The sequence below is a fragment of the Falco punctatus genome (assembly GCF_963210335.1).
Source record: "Falco punctatus genome assembly, chromosome: 9".
NCBI classification, from domain to species: domain Eukaryota; kingdom Metazoa; phylum Chordata; class Aves; order Falconiformes; family Falconidae; genus Falco; species Falco punctatus.
This window is the reverse complement of record NC_137589.1, coordinates 10,055,176-10,071,819: the sequence shown is the minus strand read 5'-3', so window position 1 is coordinate 10,071,819 and position 16,644 is coordinate 10,055,176. Positions and strand designations below refer to the sequence as shown.

General features: G+C 43.2%; 1 protein-coding gene across 11 annotated transcripts in view; it reads right to left on the bottom strand.

Moving 5' to 3' along the window:
- ZMIZ1 (zinc finger MIZ-type containing 1) overlaps positions 1-16,644 on the bottom strand; it is a 359,397-nt gene that overhangs the window by 33,075 nt on the left and 309,678 nt on the right. For all 11 annotated transcript variants that reach the window (XM_080400881.1, XM_080400877.1, XM_080400885.1 and 8 more), the window contains 3 exons: positions 4,474-4,588; positions 2,087-2,304; positions 470-668 (listed from right to left, as the gene is read on the bottom strand). In XM_080400881.1, the coding sequence (XP_080257007.1) occupies positions 470-668; positions 2,087-2,304; positions 4,474-4,588 (532 nt within the window). The remainder of the gene's footprint in view (positions 1-469; positions 669-2,086; positions 2,305-4,473; positions 4,589-16,644) is intronic.

The following is a 16,644-nucleotide window of genomic DNA, read 5'->3' as shown; positions in this document are numbered from 1 at the left end:
AAATCTCTTTCCTACTGTTGTTTCCTTGTTTGAAGGAAAAAACCCAACCAACCAACTGTAGTTGGCAAAATAAACAATTACCCAAGCGGTACAAAACCTATTCCAAGATTCTGGAACATTTCACCAGGTACTCAAATTTAGAGGTTCACAGAGCTGGCAAAGGCAGCAGTAATATATCATGTCAGACACAGCTGTAACTTTGGGTAATCTTGCAGGTTTTTTTAAGGGGCAATCTCCAAACTACAAAACACAGTTAGGCAAGATTTATTGGGAAAAACACAGGAGATCGACTCATACCTCCATACATACATTCCAGCAGTTTCTCGTAAGCATTTATAACCATGCTCATCTCATGCACAAAAGAAAAATAGAGTAGGCACCCTAACAAACAAGGGAGTAAGAAGGACAGCCCAATTCCCTGTAACAGTCCACATCAGGCAGGTACAAAGACGTAAGGTTGCTCTCTTACCGGTCCATACTGGTTCATGTCCTTATTCTGTGTTTCCTGAAGGGCTGCTACAGTGGCTGTAGCTGTAGCTGTTGCTGTAGCAGCTGCAGCTGCAACTGCAGCAGCGGCGGCAGCTGCAGCTGGCTGGGTAAAATCAGCTGGCGGCCTCGTGTGTGGGGGGATCCCCATTCCTGCAGGGGTATTTGGGCCTCCGGGATAACTGAAAGGGAAGGAAAGAAAGAAAGAAAGAAAGAGAGAATTAAAATGTGCCTGGTGGATTTTGGTTGGAACATTGGTGTGATCCTCATCTGGAGCTGTTCCAAAACCACGCATTAATGCCTAATGAAAGCCAGCAGGACAGGGAACTGGGTGTGTACATGAGCTACAAGTGTTGCTCAGCTGCAACTGTCACAGGACTGCCACCGGGACTGCCAGGTACCCCCAGCAGTTCTTCTGGGGGCAGCGAGCTGCTTTGCAGCTCTGTAGTGTACTGCAAAGCCGAACTGAAATCCTGAAAGTTAATGCATGCTCCATTTCCCCATAGCGTAGGGGCAGACTGCACAGCAGCACGAACAGAGAGCCTCCTCCACTACAGCGCGGCCAGCTGCCTCAGTGGCGAGTTATGCAAAGCGTTCCCGATGTAAAAGCATTCCTCCCTGAACCTTTGCAGAAAGGCCAGGAGAGACCCAATGCAATCAGCTCTGCTGGATCCCATACAAGCTATTTTTGCAGTTCCTACCCAGCTCTCCTGTTGATCTTAAGATAAATTAAGCTAAACCATGCCTTTCCCACTCCAAGACATGAACTATCCTTAGAATATGGGCCAGTATACTGTGCCCGTTTTAAAGATGTTAATACAAAGCTGAAGAAACTTTCTGACTCGCTCAAGGTCACCCAGCAGATCAGAGATGAAAGAAGAGATAAGTTCCCCGAGTCCCAAGTTTACATTCACACTAGACTGACTATGCTAACAACCTTTTCAGCAGGCTTTGCAGAGGGACCCTTCAATAGAGGTTTCAGTTAAGTGCACTTGCCACCTTTGTTTACCAAGCACAGACACAGAAAGGCAAAATGTAACAAAACCCAGGCTGTTAGTTTTGGCTTATTTCACTAATGTGGCATTTACTTCCCCAAAATAAATACACAGCTTGCCCATCTCGCTACAACAAACATCTCCACCCCCAACTCTTTTCAAATTCCTGCTGTGGAGTAAGTCTTTGGGCAGAAATATCCCACTGCATAGGAAGCTACTTTGCCTAAATACTCAAGTTTATTCCTCCATATGCACGTAGAAATTATACCATCAATACCTTTCACATCCTGGCCTTATTAAATGTTAATCATTCCTAAGCCTGTGGTCTGTTTAACAATCTCTCTTAATTAAAGCTTTATTTTGGGGGTTTATTAGAGCTAATTGATTGACCTAAGCCATTTCCATTTACTGTGATGAATTTCATTGCAGTTTGGGTAGCTGATTTCAGAAGCTGTAAAAGCAGTACATACTTCAGTTAACCAGCGCAGGCCAGCTACGGAGACCTTATGTAATTAAAATAAGCCCGTGACACTTCTGCCAGGTCACTAAAACAAGCTTCATCAACTATATACATCCATTCTCCACCTCACACAAGGAAGTCTTACCTGCCACCAAAACCTCCGCTTCCAGGATAATTGGGTCGCCCATACATGCCCTGCTGTATGTAGGGCTGAGTGGAGCCTGCCTTGGCGGAGAATTGTTGCTGCTGCCCAGCAAACTGAGGGGAATTGATTCCAGGGTTGCTGGTAGTCATCCCAGAAGCCATGGGATTTCCTGCTGGGTTCATAGGGTTGTTGGCATTTGCCATTGGATTTCCCAGCACCTGTGAGGAGAAACATGAGAGTAAGGGGTTGGACCTTGAACTACCTCGAGCAAATTAAGCTGATTTGCTGCAATCAATAAATTAAAATATCACCACCCTGTACTGTGAGTTCTAATGAGCATACACCTTGTTGATGTCTCCAAGAGTTCCTGATCTCTAATTATCCTTCACAGGAGATTTTTAACTAGATGGAACCCCAACTAACACACTTACGAAAAAAGTTATGATAAAGACCTAGTGGAATCATACTCTGTAGGTGACTAATTCATCCAATTAAGAGAAAGTACAAGCTTTTCCTTTTTTTTTCATGTAGGACTTTGAAAAAAATTTAAAAAAACTGAATTTGCAAATATGCGGTCCCACTGGTACACTGCAAAGGCTACTACAGATGCAAAAACTGTGAAATAAATTTCAGTGGCTTAACCGTGTTCTTGAATCTAACTCTCTCGCAAGCGTACAGAAGTCTGTCAGTTGTTTTTATTGCTTCTTAGAAAAAGAGAGTCCTCTGTTCTGTTTTTAAAAGGACTCTGTTTGCTTGTTTAAAGCATATTTTTTTTCCATTGAACCAAAATTGCTATGATTTCCATTGAGATGTTCATAGATCGCTTGCATGGAAATCTGTCTCCTACTTGGGAAGAAACTCAGTGGTCATGTTCCCTACAGACGACCAAGTCATCAGCTCTGGGAATCTGTGAGAGGGAACTGGTGAGCCTGGCTCATTCCTTTCCCGCGGGGAGCACGAAGCCTTCAGAAAACCCTGTCACTCATTTCCATCTGCTCTGAAGAGCTACGACCAAGCTTCAGGTTCCAGAGTTTCACCCTTCCTTTGCAGTGATTCTGAAGAAGCATTTTCTTCTTTTTATTGAAGTACTTTTTTTCTTTCATTGCACATTCCCCTGAAGTACCATGAAGAGTTCAAGTTCTCCTGACAGAATAAAACTCTGAGTCTTCCCACCCAGCCCTTTTGCCTTTGTTAGCGTGAAAGATTTCCACAAGTAACTGTGTTTCCATTTTCTAGCCAATGTATAGATCTATGTGTTTACTCAGGTGTTCCTCTCCCAGGTGGGGTATCTTTTCCTTTAAGGTGTTAAAAAGAAATCGACAATAATAAATGATGTTACAGAGCCTGTAACTGTTTCCTCTCTATTTTTTGAAGAAAGATTTTGCCACAACCAATGCTTACATAACTGCCATGTGAGTGATTTGGCTCCTGAATAATTTTATTTTTCAAATAGCTCAATCCAGAAAAAAAATGTTGATTTTCTGACCAAAATGAGTAAGAAAAAAAAACCCACAGAAAATTTTGAATGGGATCTAATGTCACTTGATTTGAAAAAGGTAGAAAAGACAGGTTAGATTTATGTACCATTTGCACTCACTATAGATGGTGATGTGTTTGGAGCACTTCACCTACGGTGTAAGAAAAGGCCAGTCTGTCTGAGAGCTTGATTTGTGCCACATCCCGTGGAGAGCACACTATCACAAATAATTGGCATTTCCTTCTTTAAAGCTGCTTCTTTTTGTATAGCGTAATTCAATACACATTGCAGAGGGAAAAAAAGAGCTAAGAGCAGAAAGAACCAAATGAAAATCCATTAAGTATGGTGATCACCTGGAAGCCAGGATCTCATGCTTTTCCTCCAATGCATATTGAAATATTTTTTGCAAAGTAAGACTGTGCAAGGAGCACAGCCTATAGCTGGTAGTTAGCACCTCAGCGCGGGGATAGACTTGGCACTGGATTTCACCAGCCCACAAGTATGACACAATCCCAGGTAAAATCAACAATAATTGTCATTTGGTGAATCTAGCTAGAATCTTTATTTTTAATGAAAACAACTCTCAAATTCAATCTGAAATTCCCAAGATGTTTGGGATTACCCCAGAATCAAGCTTGCAGTGTTGAAACCACATAGTGAAAAGATACATGCTAAACCCAAGCCCGACATCTGCATGCAGCTGAAGGAGTAACTGACTCAAGCTCTTAGACACCTCCTTTCCGATGCCACTGAAGAGGACATGACTGGGAAAAAAAATGCACCAGGTATGACCCAGAGAACACAGACACTGTTACCGATCCCGAGAGGATTTTCCAAAAAGTTTTTGATTTTGCAAACATTTGTGAAAACCCGTATCAAGAGGGGGGAGAGAGGATAAAACCCAGCTTACCTGGCTTTGAGAGGTGTTAGTCACACCCCATACTGTGGTGACCACTGATAAAGAGCCTGGAGGCTGGTTGGTATTTTGCTGCCAGGGAACAGAATCGTAAGGGAAAGACCCATCACTGCAAAAACAAATGTTTACGAGGGTGAGATTTTGGAAGTTTAAACAGTGGCAAGTTGCTGGTAGGGACAAAGGGATTAACACCTGACAGTACCTTAACTCTCCACTCCTCCTGCTATTAGGCTAGTTCTCTCAGAGCCATAGTTTCTTTAATAGCAAGGTGATCATATCAAAACCATACAGAATTAACGAATTTCTTAACTACATTGAAGCGCAAGGCTTTTACCATAAAGGTCTGTTACCAGGGGAAGTAAAAATAAACTCAGGGGCAGAGTTTCAAACAAGGACACTGAGCAAGTTGCTCAGAAGCACTTATTTTTCGCAATCCATCTCAAGCTCTTCAACAGCCGCTGCTTCAGCTGCCTTGTATCAATTCAATTAGATTTAGAGACCAGACTGCAGCTCCACTGTCTGCACCGGGTCCCCAAATGGCCAGAAAAGCCTTTAAAGGAATAGCAGTTCAACATAATTTTCAAAAGTAAATTGAAATTCAGATAGTGTTCTACACGATGGATAAGCTGCATGCCAAAAACAGTATTAGCTGATCAGCATTCTAGAAAATCAACTGCAGATATACAACACATCTTTGAGATAAATATGTGGATGAAAGGATCGGGTTTTTCCATTAGCTTTGTCCACAGACACAAGCAAACATTTCTTACAGTTCTTTTCATACGAAAGCATCGGTGGCTTGAAAATGAACACAGGATAGGTACATATCTAGTGTAATTAATGAAATACATTAAATCCAGTGAAAGTACTATTAATCCCATAACTGTAAAATATATTCCACTTGAAATCTGCTTGTTCTCATACTATTAACTTGCAAATTAGTTTTCCATTTCCATATATGTACTTACTTACACATACTTCCTCATCTAGATATATATATACCATCTAATACACACACGTATTGCTGTCTCATTTCAAACACCACTGACTTGTATTTTATGTAAAGAACAGGATTTTCACCTTGACTACCAGCTATCACTGGAATTCTGCACAGGGCTACCTTGCCTAAAGAATCCATACAGGTTCCATGAGGGCTTTGTCCATGTTCTACAAAGCCTGCACCATGAAGTGCCACACAATTAACTCCTACAAGGCACGCTGAGACAACCAACCTGCTGAAGTGCTAAAAAGGGCTCTTCTCAGAGCTGGCTCTCCCATGCCCCCAGATAATGCCCCGGGCTTGGACCACTTCTTCTTTTTGTGCTATGAGCCAAACTCAAGGACCACCTATGTGTTCGTTCCTTAGCCTGTTCATAACACACAGTGAAATCATTTAAGAACAGGAATTGCACTGCACAAAGTGCACACGCATGAGATAAAAACTGCCTGTGTCCCAAGTAACAAATAACCTAATGTGAGCAACAGCCAGTGTCCAAGGTAAAATGAAACAGTGAGTATGTTTTACAAAAAACTAAGTCATTTCAAACAAATTACACAGGGCTGTGCCAGCACAACAGCACTGTATTAGAACATAACTGTGAATTTGAACTGATCTATTTGTTTCAAAATACCCCAACTGAATTAAGCAATAGAATCACATACACAAAAAAAATTAATTAAATTACGGAAAAGACTAATTTCCCCTAACAAATAATTAAGAGAAAATTAATGGAAAATAGTAATTCTCTGTAAGATGCTCGACATGTAATGTCTATGTCGACAGTATCCATATAAAACAATGTGTTAATAACGGCATATTTAACCGTGCAATCAGTAAGTCCTCCTAGCCCATTTTTCTTTAACATATTTTCTCTTAGAAGGCTGAAAACCTTGCCCCTCTCATTCAGAGGCTCAGACAATGGCTTCAGTGACTAATATTTGCAAGTGACGCAACGCTTCGGCAAGTCCCCTCCACCAGCATGCAGACAAACGATGACTAACCCAGAATTTGCGACTGCTATTAAGCCTTCCTCTTTCTTCCTGCTCTGAATGATGCCTCCTACTTTACTTCCTTCTCTGACTGTTTTTGATGATGTCTGCTCTGTGATTTGTTTGGATATTTATGGCACATATGGGTGTTTGCATACTTCAATGACTACAAAGAAGCTCTCTCCATGACACAAGCAGCGAAAGGACTCACCGCAGCCATTCCTCACTATTCCCCGCTGATGTGTTGTGGACAGGTAATAAAACCTGAGGGACAAGGCAAATACTCTGCAAGTGTATGAGTAAATAAGATGGGTAGTGATAGGCAGAAATCAAACCACAGAGTCACTGAAGGTTCTTCTAATGCAAATATGCTGTACGATTTGTACACACACTCAAAACTTTTGAGCTAGCAATGCCTTAGCCTACTGTTATGAAGTTATAACTAATTCTTCACTTTCTCTGCCTCCAAAGCATGGTTCTCTTAGCTGTTCCTCTCCTTTGCAGTACACAGAAGAAATTTCAGGTGTTACTTGTCCGTACTTTCCAATGGTAGAGTCAGAAGATTTGTTCAGTGGAAGGTTGCACTGGGTTCTCAAAGGTTATTTAATCATTTAATCTAATTACAAAGCAGAGTATATCACTCCATTTTTACTGTATTAGTTAAAAATGGGTGACACCTCAAGAAACCATTACTGTTGACATACAATGAAAGCTTTCAATACAGGACCCAGCATAACACCTGAAAGCCAGAAAAACAGCAGGTACAGATTTGTTGAGAAATTTGTTGTGCACACTGAACCAGATGGCTACCACATCACCCAACACAGGACTCAGCTTTAAATTGCAGACTACGTTCATATCAGAAATTACGGCGACATCTAAATACTGGCGTGCCTTGCAGAACATCAACATACCCCTTAATATACACCTACTGCGCCAGACCTCACTTCACTCAAATGTCACTGTAGTTACCCCAATAAGAAATACGCAGCATCCTCGGGGTTTGTGTTCTCCAGCACGATACGCTGGCCCATCACCAATTACACGCATGTTGGTGTATGACTTTTGCCATACTGGATACAATAACCACCCTTCCTCCATGGCATGAAGGCTTCTTTAGTTTCAAACAGTAGGAGATGCTGGAACATGTGCCGCTCAACTACAGGATTATTTATCCCTCCACTTCGCTCTTTCAACTTGCATTTCTGTCCTTAGACAACCCAAAGGAATACTCCTACCATCAAAGGAAAATCCATGTAAGTACCGTAATGAAACGTGACCAATCCAATTCTCATTTGCAAAAGAGAAGTGGCTTTCCGCTGTTACTATACAGAGCTGCGAATTATCCCCAAATCCCTTTCTTTAAACTTGAAAATGGCAGCCAATCGAGAAAGAAGCTTCCACCTCTCCAGCCACAGCAAATGCTGCCCATGACATTGTTCCTGTTCAACGGTACAAGGGTAATTAAGTCTCTCACTACACCCTGGAGGGCAGTGAGTCAGTTTGGGCTCAGCTGGAGTCCACTAAAAGTGTATTGACTAAATTTATAATAGTGTTAATGAACCTATACATACTACTGGCCAGCATTAAAGGCCAAACAGCAGAGGAAGCCATAGAGCAAAGAAGAGATGGAGGGAAATTACTTCTCAAACTATGATGTAGTGAAACTGCAATCAAGCAATAATGAGGAAGGATTTCTTAGCTGCTGGCAAATGTACTGAAACCACCAGTAATACAACACTCATGCCAGAGAGGTACATCAGTACTTAGGTCTACACAGCTTTTCTTAATCCCAGTACTAGGAAAACAGAACCAGTCAGATATCCAGATATCCAGCCTCTTTGGAATAGTTACAGACTTCATGTCAGATGCAGACAGTTAGTTCTAATAAAAGTTGCTTAATAAAAAGCGACATCCATATAGTAAATTAATACTAGTGAATCACTGTAATTTATCCATGGATTGTGGCATTATTTGAACATGCTGTATTTTAAATATGTTTATGTTGTCATTAATGCAATTGTGTGTGTATCTGATACTCTATTTACATGCCTTCATCGATTGAGGAAGGAGAGATTCACATGGTTTAGGGAAGCACACATCCTCCTAGAGCAGTGGTACTTTATGTGTGGTGGAGTAGGATAAATACTGGAATTACGCCTTCCCGGTGATTTTCCACAACCCTTCTTGAGAAAGCCAGGTGTCTAAACCACTACCTTTAGAAAACATCCATCTCCATTTTAAACGCTGAAAATCTATCAACTACTACCGAAAAGCACCAGATGTTAGCTTTTCCCCAAAAAAACCTTTCACTGCAAGCCTGGGCATCAGGCTTCTCACAACTGGGCTTTCAGCGGCTAGCTTCTGTTGCTAGCCCTCAAGCCAGCTTTACAGTTTTGCAGGGGTCTTTAACGTTTCTGAAGCACAGTCATGCCACCTGACTGGTAGCTGACACACCGAGTCCACAGAGGCCTTTAAATCTACTGACTCTATCAAACTTCTTCAGCCGACGCCAAGATGTGCAGGTAACTAACTGCCAGCGTAACACTGACTGTCATTTCTCCCCTGTCTTCTTTTGTCACTCATGGACACCCAGAGAGGAGAGCATCTGATGACAAGGAGAGGTGTCAGAGATCTGCCCAGGCCAAACACTCTGCAGTTACACAGGGTCACAAATCAGAACGGTCCAAATACAGCCCAAACCCGAGGTCCCTGACCTGCTCTTGCTCGCTGGCAGCTCTGTGCCTGCACCTTGCTCTGCCTCTGCAGCTGCCTCCCGGCGCCTGTACTCAGGGTGCCCAGCACCCCGCGGCTGTATTCTTGGTTGGAGCCTCTAGGTGACACTACTTTAATACAAACTAAAACACAACAATTCCCAAACAAGGCTCCCTGCTCCAGCCTCACCCCTCTTTCGCCCCTAAAACCTCACCCGCCTGCAGGGGAGAAATGTCACAAACCCCATGACCAGAGCAGGAAACAAAGCCCTGGGTGACGGCAGCACCAGCACGCGTGTTTCATGCCTGTACTGCCCCACAAGTCAGGCAGCTTAGCTTCCCTCGGTCAGGTTTAGGTTTTGTTTTATTTGGTTTTCTCGAATGACCACTCACATAGCTTTAATTATTAATACGGACTCGGTTAGCAATCCTTGACGAGGGCACCAACATAAACTTATTTTAAGCACGCTTTTATTTCAGAAAAGGATCGTTCTGCATGGTGCAGTGCAAATACTGAATTTGAACCGCTTTTCTGGTGTTTTCATGTTATGGAACAGGCGGGAATTTCACCACATTTTTGTAATTTTCTTATCAGTACAAACAAAACCTTTTTTTAAAAGCAAAATCACAAACCACATGGAACACTGTTAGCCCTTTCCTGTAACACTAAAATGCTCCAGGAAGGACTTCACCTTATTTTTTCCCAATTCAATAAACTAGGAATCCTTGACAATCTACTTATAAAGAACAGATCAAATGGTTTTCTGTATTTTTTTTTAAATAAATTTCTAGTAAAATTTCCACTGAAAATATCCTTGGCCTTGACTACTAATTTGAAAAAAAACAATGTGACACCTGAAAGCCAAAATCTGTTTCCACTTACTGGCAATCAGTAAAATTTCAGAGACATGCTTTTGTTTTCTTCTTTAAAACCCCAGACATTTAGAAGGAAAGAAGTGACTTCTCATTTGTCATTGAGATTTTTTTTCAGGGGAACAAAACTGGTGCCTCACCAGCTGAGACACATGCACCATCTTCATAAGTCTAAAGGGCTTGGCCAAAGTGTTTCAACTTAAAACACTTAAAATTAGTTTTTAGTCGTGTTAACAGATATTAAAAACACATTACTACTAAAAAATTTGCATAACACAAAATTTAACCAAGCTATCCCTTGACTTTTTGTGCTGTGTTTTCCATAGACAGTGCTCTACACAATCCATCCTCAGCTCACGCGGAGAAACATGGCAGAGCAGGGAGCCAGCCATGCAGAAAGGACACGAAGACCGCTTACAGTCAGCAAGGCAATACAAAGACATATTGTAAAGAAAATAAAAGTTATCTACCTCTGTACATCCCACACCGCCATGAAGCAAACTAAAAGCCAATGTTGTGTAAGGCATTTACATTAAAGATGAGGAAAAAAAGAACATCATGTAGTAAGTTTGTATACTAGTACCGGCTCTAGATGGCTAGCAGGAATTTACTTTTGACTGATACCGCTGGGGAGACGCACACCTTCCTCGAATGCATTCCTCTACTTAGTATTATTAGTTGAAGAATTTTAAGTTGTACTGGCGTACACTAAGGCTCCATCATGTTTTTCACTAAACAAACACGTAACACAGAGCCCCATCCAAATCACTAGGTGTTTTTACATAACCCAAAAGTGAAAAAAGCCAGTTTGGAAGCATTCTGCAAGACTTTATTTCCCTCTGCTTCTTAATGGCATGATGCCAGATATTCAGAGCTTACAGGAAAAATATACCACTCCAAAAATTATCCCCCTACAATTTCCCAAGTCTGTTGTTTCCCTCCGCTCTTTCCAACTGGATGAATACATTCTCCAACCCTTTGGAAAGCTCTGATTCTCCCAAATCCAAATGCACAGAAGATCCATACCTGGTCCTTCCCTACCAAGAAAGAATTACCTCAGGTGTTGTTTCAGAACTGGATGTTGCCTGCACCAGGCTATGAGCGATGTTATCTGAAGAGGAAGACTGAAAGCGGTCAGAAATTTCCTAACTCACTGTAAAAAGAAAGGCGACTCTTTTCTGGGAAACCGTTGGAAAACACAGAAGCATTCTGACCCCGTTCTAGGTGAGCTGATGCAGGTGAAGCCATCAAAAGGTGAAAGCAGCAAACCATTTATCAGCTCGGTGGCTTGGACAGCACCTGCAGCTAGCAGGTGGCTATCACCCCCTGCCTCTGCTCTTTTAAATATCACCACACACGTTTACAATAACCATTCATGCAGCCACACACATACGAACAATCCAGCCGCTCGCGTGGAGACTGAGATGGCAAAATCGAGCCGGCAGTTCAGCAGGTAATACACAGTACCTCGGAAGCTGAAAGCCCTTAACTTTTTCTTTATAGTCCTGACAAGGCCTGTGAGGCCTGGATGACTTATGACTGCACAAGGTGGGAACGCTGCCTTCCATTTCGCATTGGGTTGCTACAGGTCAGGCTGTGACATGCTTGCTGCTGCTTCTTGGCGCCTTACTCTACACACAGGCTCATCAGTTAGAGCCATGCCTGCAAAGTACCACGCTGCCGCTCAGCAAGAGTTAGAGCATCTGAATCTAACCCCTGAAATCAGAAAAAAATCATCAGGCCAAATAATTAGATTAATTCCGAAGTTTCTGAACCTGCAGGCACCTGCACCCTCCTGCATACACACAGAGTCCTGCTACGTTATAGATTTCACATATGTCCACGCACACGTGTGTGCGTGCACGCACGCAAAGATACAGAGATAACACAACTTATTTCTGTCCATGTGGAAAAAACGATCACAGCTATGCAGGTAAGAAACAAAATGCTACTGAGCCCCGCTCCCGCCTCAGAAGCAGCAGAAGGGGCCACCATCGTCTGACATTATGGGACTACAGCATCCATCCGATCAAAGGAAAAAAGATTAAAGCATCACACCCCGTTCTATTGTCACACACGTAGACCATGCAACGCATTACTACAGCCCAGATTACAGTTACAAAATCCACCGGTAACAGCCCTGTTATTAACATGCCACCTGTTACCTTTTTCAAAATGCTGAAATTATCTTATGATCGTTTTCAGCTTGACAAATGCAGTTTAATCTTTATTGCATCTCACAGCACAGACCTGCTTCATCCATGTCTTATTTATCTCACGTGTGTCGGAATGCAACCCCAAGCCCTCAGTCCCCCCCTGCCACCAGGCATTCCTTCTGCTCTGCTTTATCAATATACCTGGGTTTCCATATCCGACTGCTCCTTTACAATAAAAAACACACCCACCCAGTATTCTACCATTGCCTGTTGCCTTGGTAATCCAAATGCCTGGGTACTCGCTGATTATCGGCGAATGAGACTCGCATTGTTCACACCGCAGCGCGTCTGCTATGTTAATGTGAGATAATGGCAGCCAGAAGACTCCTTTTGTTCCCAGCTTTGCTGTTTATTCATAGTGCCTGGAGGTCAGCGACTGCTACAACAACCGGGGAAGGCACGGCTGAAAGCGTGAGCAGATTCCACTTCTGCTTTTGCCTCTGAGACAGGGGGATACACCAGCAGCCCCGCACAGCGAGAAGGGCACCGGGAGCTCTGCAGTCTGACTCACGCAAGGTGTAGCAGGCGGCTCGGAGGAAGATTTGATGGACTTGCACTTCCGAGATTTTAGATGAAGCTGATTTACGCTCCCCGACAACAGCGAAAAGCGCTTTCTTCGAGAGGCGCGGCGGGGAGGGCGGCGCGGGGGCTGCGCGGCACCACCGCAACTTGCTGGAAGCCAGCGGGGCTGGGGGCGCCGGGGCTGGCCGGGGAGCGGCGGGCAGGGGCAGGGGCAGGGGCAGGGGCAGGGGCAGGGCGGCCGGCAGCGCCCGGGGCCAGGGAGCCGCGGGTACCACCGGGCCGGGCTGGGCGCGCCGGGGGGCAGCCGCTGCCGAGCAGCCCCTCGCCATGCGGCAGCCGCGGCGGGGCAGAGCTGGCCACCGGCAGGGCTGGGCGACCCGGGCTGGGCTGGGCTGGGCTGGGCTGGGCAGGGGGAGCCCGGCTGGGCTTAGGGCATCCCGGGCAGGGCTACTCCCGGGCAGGGCTACCCCCGGGCAGGGCTCAGGGCAGCCCGGGTAAGTGACGCGGCCGGTGAGGGCCGGCTGCGCTCCGTGGCACATACGGGGCAGGGTCTGTGAGAAACGTCTCCCCGAGCCGCCTCCGACACTCTGCCTGTCAAAGTTGTTTGGAAATGCTGTTGCTGACACGGTGACACGGGCAAACAAACCATCACATCGTATCTCCCCTGACGTGGTAAGTGGGAACGGAGAGCATCAACAGACAGTGGTACCTTCCCCGCATTCTCAGCTTGGTGGAGATGACATGCAAGAAGGTGCCCCGGCTGGTGTGCTATTCCTCATTCCTGGAACAGCCCCTTCGCGGGCAGAAGCCACCGGTTCCTGCTAAAGGCACTGTCAGTGCCTAAATTCCTGTCCCCGACCCTCCGCACAAGTTGCTGATGTGCTCTCTCTGTCTATCGAGCTGGCTTTGTTGTCATCTGTAGCGAAAGCCAGTCAGGAATTTCTTAGCAAGAATTTCTAACCCGTTTAATTTTAGGGAAACCATTAGAAAAGCCCTCCATCCCTGCAAATAGTAATGACTATTTCCTTTTCTTCCCACTGTGATACCAGAGACTTGAGAACCCAAGTGTATCGGAATGGCAGGAATAAAAAAGACAAAATCGTGTATTGGGAATTCACTTCTTTTGTAATCTATTCACAGGGAAATCCTGTGGAGGCTCACATTTTCTTCTAAGTGAATGCATGACAGATACATGTAAAAAGGCATCAAGAAAAATCCTAGGTTTTAAACGAAATACACATCTCTGCTCCTGTTGCCAAATTATCCCAAAAGAACAAAAATCCTTTAAAAAGACAAGGTATTTGCCATCATTTATGCCAGTAATTTTGTTGTTTTTTTTTTCCACTCCACCGAAAATTGGAAACGTCACCAGACTGTAAAACTCCCTCCCTGCTTAGAAGCCATGTCACCTCCTGGCAGGCAGGCTGGAGCGCGATGCTAACAGCATCAGCACCCAGCACCCAGCTCCTCACAGCGAACTCACCCTGTGCTGAACCACGGGCTGTCCCTCTGCCAGCCCTTCTGTGCCTGGAAAGGACTGCTAAACCTCACACGTGGACCTGACGCTGTGGTGGCTGGAGGGTACCGACTTAGTTCTGATGTTCCGTATTCCAAAGGTACTCAATCCGGTTAAAAGACTCCTGATGATTTTAATGAGTTTTGCATCAAAGAGCTAGGCAAAGTACAGCTTTCAGTGTCACCACGCAGTTATGCTGACAGTCAAAATTGGTAAAAACTAGGGGTGTTGCCACAGCTGAATGATTTTTAACTCCATGCCATCAGAATGAGTCGGTTTCATTGAGAACAAGTGACAGGGAATCTTCCTAACACTGGAAGAGGAAATTCACCTAGACTCAGCACAAACCATCTGCTTTTGAGAGCATATAAAGAGCATGATACTGTTGGGATTATCACAAATGGTAAATTGCAATCAATTAGACATTTTCAGGAACTGGATGATCAGTAAGGCCCAAACATGAGAATGACAGCTGTCTTTTCAAAGGTGTTAAGTTACCTTATTTTAAAAACCAGCATAGGCAGGGCAAAGCCCAAGGTCAGATTTTGCCTCAGTCAGCAGACATACCTTAAATAACATTTGCCTAATCTGTATCAGGATTTTTTAAAGTATCAGCTGACACTTTTTAATTAAAAAAAATATAAAAAATTACAAAACAAAACCCTAAACCTTTTTACCTAGTATATACAACACTTACAGGAAAAAATTTAGAGTACATAACATTTACATGTACTTATCAGAAAAAAATGTAACAGTATGGTAGTTTGCGTTGCTACATACTGTTGTTACTGCAATGGCACTCACTTTGCCACTCTGATCAATACTGAAGAGCTCTCTTTTCTTATCCACGCAAGGTGCTGTACACACAATAAAAGATGATCCTTATCCTATACCTTTTCCCAAGAACATGACAAATATATATTTGAAGAGAAGTTAAGCTGCCCATTACTGTTTTCAAAGATCAAGTCTCAGATTCTCTTGTCACCACAAGAACTGACCACAAACTCAACTCGCCTAAAATTAAATGCAGATTTTTCACATGAAAATATTATGGGTTTAATTATTAACAGCTATTGGTTACATATTACCAGTTTTCAACTACAGAATATTAATAATTTGCTTTTAGCTTCAAACTTCTTTCAAGGTTTTCTTCTACCTCCTCCCTGTATGTGCTAAAAAGTGCATCAGTGTTCTCACTTGGAGGACAAGATGGGCAAACAAGTCTTGGGACAGTACTTTTGAGCAATTAGTTTTGTCTTAACGATGCTTAAAGCATCAGGGGCCTTAATACTGTTCTGAACAAATCCTGAGCATATTTTTTTTTTAAAGAAATAGCACTTCTGCAGAATTTTTGGATTCTGAACTTCTCTCTATTTTCTCCTGATGGTGGATTTTAACATTTCTTGACAGAAAGGAAGAGAAGAAAAAGGGAGGCTGCCCTTGCAACATCAGGACTACTACAGATTGCTTTACTGGGTATATTATTTTATATTAGGATTTACCATCAGTCCCTAACTGTATTTATTTCACAACTTCACAAACAGAAAGATGAAAAGGCTTTAAAACAATCTTATTTTTCACGAAAGAGTTTTGAATTCCTTTGCAAAGATTGTTCCTGTATGCCACAACCACATGCAGTAAGGAAGTGATCCCTGACTTCAAACTGATGTATAAAACACATGCAACATTCTCGTTTTCGTAGAAGTGTGCATAGGCTGCACCTGACCTTTCACTTCAATCATTTCTCTTATCCAAACATTTTAAATGTTTTTAATCACCATTGGTCAAAACCGCCTATGATGGCAAAACTGAAGAGGCAGCAACCTTTGCAGAAACTCTGACACTGTTTTTACTGGTACGTTATAGCCGGATCACTCCTGACTCTTAACAGACGATGTGAGAGCCAGTCCTAACCACCCAGTGACAATCCTGACACCAGAATTGCCATTCTTTTCTAGGAGCTCCTATCACTGTTGAAAGTTCAGCTCTTTGTAAAGTTTAAATTGGAAGAAAAAAGGGACCCCTGTACAGCAAGTTTAACCAATAAAAGGTATTTATGAAGACTGCCTGAACATAAAACAGTAATGACAATAAATAAAGCACCTACTGTACTATTGAATTACTACTTAATTTGATCTACTATTTAATTTTCTCAAAACCTCTGGCACTAAGTAATTTGTGATGAAAATAATTTTATCTTCATATTTTTCATCAATCTTGACTGCCCTATACAGCCATTGCTGCCCTTTGGTCACTAACTGCAACACAGCCAGCAATTAATAAAGACGACCAAAATTTGGCGCAAGAAAGGACACAGTGAGAACCCAAGAACGCT